This window comes from Scyliorhinus canicula, chromosome 10, assembly GCF_902713615.1.
Source record: "Scyliorhinus canicula chromosome 10, sScyCan1.1, whole genome shotgun sequence".
Taxonomy (NCBI): domain Eukaryota; kingdom Metazoa; phylum Chordata; class Chondrichthyes; order Carcharhiniformes; family Scyliorhinidae; genus Scyliorhinus; species Scyliorhinus canicula.
In genome coordinates this window covers 55680849-55689189 of record NC_052155.1, presented here as the reverse complement: position 1 = coordinate 55689189, position 8341 = coordinate 55680849, and the positions used below count along the sequence as shown (strand labels likewise).

At 52.1% G+C, this 8341-nt stretch overlaps 1 protein-coding gene across 1 annotated transcript; it reads left to right on the top strand.

The window, feature by feature from the left end:
- Positions 1-6395: 6395 nt before the first annotated feature.
- LOC119972177 (60S acidic ribosomal protein P1-like) lies at positions 6396-7874 on the top strand. The gene is made up of 2 exons (XM_038808499.1): positions 6396-6470; positions 7692-7874. Exons 1-2 carry the CDS (start codon positions 6396-6398, stop codon positions 7872-7874), a joined length of 258 nt encoding a protein of 85 aa, XP_038664427.1.
- The last annotated feature ends 467 nt before the right edge of the window (positions 7875-8341 follow it).

The window sequence follows — 8341 nt, the reverse complement described above, 5'->3', positions numbered from 1 at the left end:
GCGTCATCGCTAACTTCCGGAGTGGGTCCACTTTGTCCTGGGAGAGATGTCCCTCCAGCCGCTGCTCTCCCTCAAAATCGGCTGGGATCTGGGATCACCCAAAAATGTAACTATCATGGTGCTCCCCGGGAAACGAGCACACATCTTCATGATGTTCATCGCGTGGTCACAAACGATCTGGACATTGAGGGAGTGGTATCCCTTGCGGCACAAATGTTGCCCTGCAGCTATGGGGTACACAGAGCAACATGGGTGCAGTTGATGACACCCTGCACCTGGGGTATGCCTGCTATGCGGGCAAAGCCCATTGCCCCGGCTCACCTGGTCCTGATCCAAGTTGATGTCCATGTGTGCCTTTGCAAATAGCACGTCTGTGACCTCCCTTATGCACTTGCGCACCCACCCACCCATGCGCATCCCCCGTTGTGAACGCCTTTCCATTAAGCCTCACTCCCTCGCCTAATGCACAATAGCCACTTCCCCACAGTTGTCCCTCTCAATTCCACCTGAATGCTGCTAACTGTGATGTGCCACACAGCTCATCCATGCAGCCCTGAAAGGAGCTGCTGGTATAGACATTAAGAATGGCAGTTAATTTCAGGGCCACAGGAAATAGGTGACCTTCCAGTCCATGTGATGCCAGCCCTTGCATCGCCTGGCACACGTGGTGCACCATCCTCCAGGACAGACTCAATCTTCTCCAGCACTGGACCTCTGACATCTGGAGGTAGACAGTTCGAAGCGGAACACTTGTGGCCTGTAGTGTCTACTCCGAGGCTCTGCCATCTGTGGCCCTGCTCCTGGCAGGTCAACTGGCCATCCCTCACCCTCCTCTGCACGTGCTGTTTCTGGACACATGCAGTGGCATGTCAATGTCGCTGCTACTGGTCGGGTACAATCAAAATAATTGTCAGAACTGACTCTATGATTCTGTCATTCTGTGACTCTGTGATTCTCCAGAATCAAAAACTGAAAGGAAGAGAAGATCAAAGTGAGATTGACAATGCCCTGAACCACAGCCCTCTCAGGATCAGGAACACCCACCCATGCGCATCCCCCGTTGTGAACGCCTTTCCATTAAGCCTCACTCCCTTGCCTAATGCACAATAGCCACTTCCCCACAGTTGTCCCTCTCAATTCCACCTGAATGAAGCACTTTAACACTTGAGCCCCAGTGGGCTGCATAACTCTCCCCAAAGGGTGAGGAGTGAGGGTGGTTGAGTGAATTCAATAGACTTTCATTCCAACCTCAGAGGGGAACCAGATCCTGCCCTACCTCCCGACATCCATTGAACGGGGTGACTGATGAGCAAATTTGCCATAATGCCTTGCATTGGGGGGCCACATCTGTGTCACCTCACTTCTGTAAATGTGAATATCAGTTCAATACTTGGTGCTTCCAATTATTATGATCAACATAAATAGCCAAGTCAGCTAAATCAAATAAACTGAGGACCAAATTAAAGGAACAGTCCCTTGAAGGCAAAATGCCTTAAACAAAAAGTGAATCACAAATGAGACTTAAAGGCCAAGTTCTGACGCTGGTGTGAAAAGTGGCGCGAGCCACTCCATCGACAATGATCCTCAACTGGTAGCTATCCACCCCTTCCTAGGCGGCTAGTACGGTGCTGGGGCGGTGTCTGCAGCTCCGGTGCCCGAAAGCCGGCGCGCTACGTCCGGCGCGAGTCTGCGCATGCGCGCCACGGCCGGCATGAGTTCGTACATGCACGTGGGTTCCCGTCTCCGCGCCGGCCCCTGGGCAATATGGCAGAGCCCTACAGGGACCCGGCACAGAGGAACATAGGCCACCACGGAACTGGCCCACCCGCCGATTGGTGGGCCCCGATCGTGGGCCAGGCCACCGTGGAGGGACCTCCGGGGTCGGAAACCACTGCCTCCCCACCAGGACGGCTCCCGCAGTCAGAACTCCAAGGTCCCACCAGGTGGGACCATACGTAACCCACACAGGCGGGACTCGGCCGAACTCGGCCCGTTGGGGCCTGGAGAATCGCAGGGGGAGGGCGCTTTCAACGGCCCTCGACCGCGCGGTGACGATCCCACAGGCGCCAGAAAATCAGCGCCGGAGAATCGGCGAGCCGACGTCGGGGCGGCGTGGCGCAGTTCTCGTGCCCCCCCCCTCCCCCCACCACCACCACCGCCCCCGGCGATTCTCCGACCTGGCGAGGGGTCGGAGAATCCTGGCCAAAAAATCCAAACCAAATGTGATTAGAGGGGTTAATAAGGCAGCCCTTGCGGCATCTAGTGGGCACAGAAGGTCTTGAGGGGGCTAGTGGACACCAATCAAAGTGGAGAATGTGGGAATCAATCCCACTACTTCTCGCATGTAAACATTGGGTCCCAATCAGTGGCACACTCATGCATTGCAATGCTGCCGAAATTTACTCATCAAGGCAGGGTCACGGATCTGATTAGGCAACTTGTGGCAGGCGAGGCACACCTGAAGCATATGAAGACTGCAATTAGCATGTCAACCTTAAAGGGCACCCTCATTTCCCCAGCGTTATTGGGCCACACTGGTTAAATGAGCCTTCCAAATTGATCAGCCTGTCACCCAGATACTCATCACTGCCAGCCTGTCCTCCGTAACCAGTGCCTTGAACTTCCATACTGCTCTTTCCTTCTGGCTTCACAGTGGTGCCTGAGTGTAGTGGTTCATTCTCACTGCAGTCGTCCTCCCCCTTGTGTAAAGGTCTTCACACCTCATGGGAGTGGAAAACCGCTTTGTCAGAATCCTCAACTTGGCTCTTGCAGTCTGGCCTCTCATGGGACTCCACCAAAGACCATCACAGTCAGCCCCAGTGCTGAGCCTGTGGATTCACCCGCCCCCCCCCCCACCCACTTTCCAACTGTCACCCTGGAAGGGCAATCCCTCAGCGGTTATATCGTCACAAGCCCAGCAAGGAGGACATGGGAAGCACTGCCTGCAAACCAGCCGCCAGACCCCTTTAAACCTGGAGGCTCACAGATGAAGGGTCGCTAAGACCTGTGAATGACCATATCACCCCGAGATTATAGATTGTAGAATTTACAATGCAGAAGGAGGCCATTCAGCCCATCGAGTCTGCACCGGCTCTTGGAAAGAGCACCCTACCCAAGCCCACACCTCCACCCTATCCCCATAACCCAGTAACCCCACCTAACACTAAGGGCAATTTATCATGGCCAATCCACCTAACCTGCACATCTTTGGACTGTGGGAGGAAACCGGAGTACCCGGAGGAAACCCACGCACACACGGGGAGAACGTGCAGACTCCACACAGACAGTGACCCAAGCCGGGATTTGAACCTGGGACCCTGGAGCTGTGAAGCATTTGTGTTGAATCCTCCCCAACACCCTTGGCTCCGAGTTGAACTTAACTGGGTCCCCCGCGTATTCTTCGCTGTTCCCTCCATGGCTGGCATCCTGGAGGGTGATGATGACCTGAGTGCTCACCCCTCATATCCCCTTTGCAAGTGAGGTCGCCAGGTTCTCGTTTTAATACAGCTTTTGTAAATCACCCTCGGGCATGACATCATACCAGTAACCGATGAATATTCATTGAGGGGGCAGGGAGTATCTGTGGGAGGGATCACTAATAATATTATAATACATTAAAATTAGTTTCCCAGCCTTCCATGGTGTTTTTCTCGTTCCTCCACCGGTCAGGGGCCTGAAGATCACAAATCGCCATCTCACCGGCAAGAATTGCATTTTTCAAGCAGCCGAATTTTCCGCCATGTCACTGAGCTCGCTGATAGCTCGTGTGGGCTCAACATTGCCCCCAAAGAAGCAAAAGGTGTGTCTAGAGCAAACATACAGCTGTCTGAAATCAAAAATAAGAAAACAAAATGAAACTTGCAAAACAAACAAAATGAAGGAACAGAGTTTATGGTCTGAAATTGTGGAACTCAGTGCTGAGGCAGGAAAGCTGGAAAGTGCCTGATTTAAAGGTGTTGTGCTATTCCTTAAGCTTATGTTGACCTGGCATTTGGAAACATAATGGTGTAATGAACTCCAATTGGCTTTATTGGTTGGCCAATTGGAGTATGAGCTCCCTCAATGATAGCTCATTGAGGGGGCCCATATAATCACCTGTGTAGACTTTGTGAGCCAGTCTTAAGTTGACTGGACTGCTAGCAGCACTGTTTGTAGCTGCTTCTGTAATATCGTTATTGTAAATAAATATTGGTGTGGTGACGGAACTCCTGCCTCCCGTGGATTACTACAAATGGGTTGGATGTTCTGGATTGGGAGATGTTCTCCTGCTGAAATTTAATCTCTTCAGGTTTGTGCTGGTGCTAGGAATGGCAGCCAGAAGCAATTCTATGCAACTGTATGCATGGTGGGAACGTCAGGGATTCCATTCTGAACCCATCTATTGGGCTGCTATTTTGAGCTACAATTGACAGCTCCTGACCGCATTAAAAGAAGTTAAGTGCTTTCTGCTGAGAAAAAGAAGTGAAATAACTTAATTCATAGATGTTTATAAACATGAGGTTAGGTTCGAAGCAGGGTACTTGAGATGCGTTCAAACAGGAAGGGAAATGAAAAATAACCAATTCAGACACCTGGCTCTCTGAAGGCTCTACCCTATCAACTGCAGCCCCCCTATCACCCTGTGAGGTTCTAGGAGATGGCTCAGTGCCCAGGTTCTCAATCCCATTGCCGCCTTGGCTCTGGGCCCCTAGGTGCGGAGCCATGGTGATGGTGTGCAGCTCAGAGCACATGTATATGATTGCTTCTGCTATGCAGTGAGTTCACCCCTCCAGGTCAGTCACCAGTCTGTCTATGGATGAAGATTGGTGCTCTGAAGTGTGGGCGATTGCAGTGCACATGGACTGGATGGTTACCTCCACAGCCCACTCAACCCCTCTGATAGACACACCATATTCACACCAAACCTCCACGCACCTCACACCTGGTGGAAACAGCCGGGACGAGGGCTCAGAGGAAATCTTTACCGAAATGCATAGCATTCTCTCCCTACTCCCTTCTCTCCGTCATCTGTGGAGGTCGACATGTTAGAACAATTCAGCTGCTCAATATTCAGATCGTATCATTATGTAGGTGATCAGAATACATGTTATGTGTATTTCCTGCCCAAAGCACTTATTTCTAAGCCTCAGCAGAATTTCAAACATTATTCTGATTAATAAAACTTTCTTCAGCCAAGGTGACAAACTTGCCGAAATCAAAAACTTCCTTCTTGCTTTCAATCGTAAGTAAATTGGAGGAGGCCTGACACTGTCCCGTGACCTTAAGTTAGTGACCGTGACCTCCTTTTCAGTCACGGCAGCAGAGAGGAATCCTACCATTGACTGTAGGTGGGATCTTCTGCTGCTGTCAACGAGGTTTCCCACTGTTTGCACCCACTGCCACCGAGGAACCCGTGGTTGCCGTCGGCAGTACCGGAAGATCCCACCGGCGGGAATGGCCAGAAATTTCTCACCATGGAATGGGATAAACAAAATGAGGGAGGAAATACTTAGGACAGGATTTTCTGCCCCTCCCCCCACCGCAGCGGATTTTACCTCAGCAGATGCAGTGACCCATTGGGCGTCAGCAGGCTCTTTCTGTCCCACTGAAGTTTACAGCGTTTTGATTGGCTCGCCCCCCCTCACCCTCCCCCCCCCCCCCCCCCCCCCCCCCCCCCCACAGATTGCCCCCGGACCCTTCCACGCTGAGGTCCTGCCAAGTAAGACCATGTTAGAACCGCGCAGGCGGGACTTGGGTTTTTTGGTACGGCCGCTCGGCCCATCCCGGGCGGAGAATCACCGCGGGGGGGGGGGGGGGGGGGGGGGGCGGGGTGGTGGTGGGGGGGGGGTGCCCGTAGAGTGGCCCGGGGGGGGGGGGGGGTGCCCATAGAGTGGCCCGGGGGGGGGGGGGGGGGGTGCCCATAGAGTGGCCCACGTCCCGGCGTCAGGGCGTGATTCACGCCGGTCGCAGCGATTCTCCGGCCCGGCCCCGGGGTGAGAGAATCAAGCCCGGTGTTCCGTGTGGCAGTGATCATCAAAGTCGGGGGCGCGACCCGCGGGTGGGTCGTGGGCTTGTGTTGGGAGGGTCGCGGAGCCGTCCGTCGTGGCGCTCCCGATTGCACAAATTCACAGGCAACAGCCGCAGCAGCCGGCCTTTAACAACGCTGGCTGCGAGCGGCCTTTTTACCATATAAAAAAAATACGACCGCACTGCGCATGCATGCCCGATCATCAGTGCGCATGCGCAGAGTTTTTTTTATATGGTAAAAAGGCCGCTCGCAGCCAGCGTTGTTAAATGCCAGCTGCTGCTCGCTCTGCCCGGTTTGGAAGTACTCAGTTCTTCTGAACGAAGCTAAGGCCAAGTATCCCCCCCCTGACGACTGGCACCATCGGACCCACCCACAGAGATCCAACGCCATGGCCTCCACCTCGGAACTCACCTGTATCTACAGCGCTCTCATCCTGCACGACGACGAGGTCACCATCACCAAAGTCAAACTCAATACCCCTGATTAAAACAGCTTGTGTGATGGGAAGAGAAATGAGTTAGGACACTAAAAGGTTTGTTTCTTGGGGGTCGCTTTGCTGGATTGTAGGAGCTGGGAACGAAGTATGGGCTGGAGTAGGCGGAAATATTTAGATACATGCAGATTCAAGACTTTGCCAGAAAGGAGATACAGAGCTTCCTGGTAGAGCCGGCTTCCGCATTGCCGGAGGAGGTGCTGACGACAGGGGGACTGGAGAAGGGGGTAGAATCGGAAGTTTACGGGGCTATTTTGGAGGAGGAGAAGGCGCCGCTGGATGGGATCAGGGCAAAGTGGAAGAAAGAGTTGGGTGAGGGTATGAAGAAGGGGTTCTGGTGTGAGGTGCTCCGGAGGGTGAATGCCTCCACCTCGTGTGTGAGGTTGGGGCTGATACAGCTGAAGATGGTGTATGGAGCGCACCTTACAAGAGCGAGGATGAGCCGGCTCTTTGAGGGGGTAGAAAATGTGTGTGAACATTGCAGGGGAGACCCCGCACGCCACGTTCATATATTTTGGTCCTGTCCAAAGTTGGCAGATTACTGGAAGGAGGTTTTTAGGGTAATCTCTAAAGTGGTGCACGGGAAACTGGACCCGGGCCCTTGGGAGGCCATACTCGGGATGTTGGATCAACCGGGGTTGGAAGCGGGTGCGGAGGCAGATGTTGTAGCCTTTGTCTCGTTGATCGCCTGAAAGTGGACCTTGTTAGGGTGGAGATCAACCTCTCCACCCTGTGCCCTGGCGTGGCGTGGGGACCTGCTGGAATACTTGATGCTTGAGAAGGTCAAATTTGAACTGAGGGGAAAGTTGGAGGGGTTCTACAATTCATGAGCGTTATTCATTATGCACTTTCGAGAATTGGATCACATCGATCATTATGGGGGGGGGGGGGTGGTGGCTGCGAGGGTTGGGGGGAGAGATACTCTATGTGTTAATGGTGACCATGGGTGATTCCTGATTCCTTTTTGTCATTTGTTTATGTTAACATGCAGGCTGATGTCTGGGGTTTGGTGGGAGGATGGGATTGTTGTTATTGATATGGGGATTGACATTACATTCATTACTGATTATTGTTCATTGTTAGTGGCTGTAAATTTGGCAGAAAATGTGAAAAAGGAGGAGAATAAAAAATATTTGAAAAAAAAACAACTGTGTGACCATTGAGCCTTTTTGGCCCAGTCTGTTTGCCAAGGCATTGGCTAATATTGACATCAATAGTCTGGTCTGCAACATTGGTGCTGGTCAATGTGCCCCAGCTGCCGCAGCAGTTGTTTCCACCGCTGCCCATGTTGCTGCTGAAGAGAAAAAGGAAGAGAACAAACAGGAAGAATCTGAAGCGTCTGACAATGACATGGGCTTTGGTCTCTTTGATTAAACGTGCTGTGCAACAAAATTGTTTCAATTTACAAAAAATTTTAAAAAATTGAATACAAAAGCTGGCTGCCGTGGCTGAAGACTGCAAATTTGCGCAATTGGAGACGCAGAAGATTAAAAAGAAAATTCTCTGTAATCTTCCTGCCTGAGGGAGGCAGAGAGCAGGTCACGGCCCCCGAACGTCGCCATCACGTGCTTTGGGCGCGATTGCAATTCCTCCATTTTGTCAGCAGTAAACAAGGTAAGAGAAAATGGTGGGTCGCGAAGGTCGGCCGGCGTGGGTCCCGAAGATTGGCCAGTTGGTAAAAATGGGTCCCTGGAAAAAAAGTTTGAAAAATACTGCTGCATGGCATAGAACTAAGTCCCTTGATTTTCATAGTACATATCAATGATTTAGACTTAAATGTAGGAGACTGTATGGCTGTTAGTGAGGAAGAAAGCTGTAAATTGCAGGAAGATATCAATGGA

Bases quoted from the DNA above. Each gene is read 5' to 3' on its own strand.
- LOC119972177 (XM_038808499.1), top strand. From the start codon at position 6,396: ATGGCCTCCACCTCGGAACTCACCTGTATCTACAGCGCTCTCATCCTG. The intron at 6,471-7,691 runs GTCAAACTCAAT...CTGTTTGCCAAG, and splicing joins ACGAGGTCACCATCACCAAA to GCATTGGCTAATATTGACAT.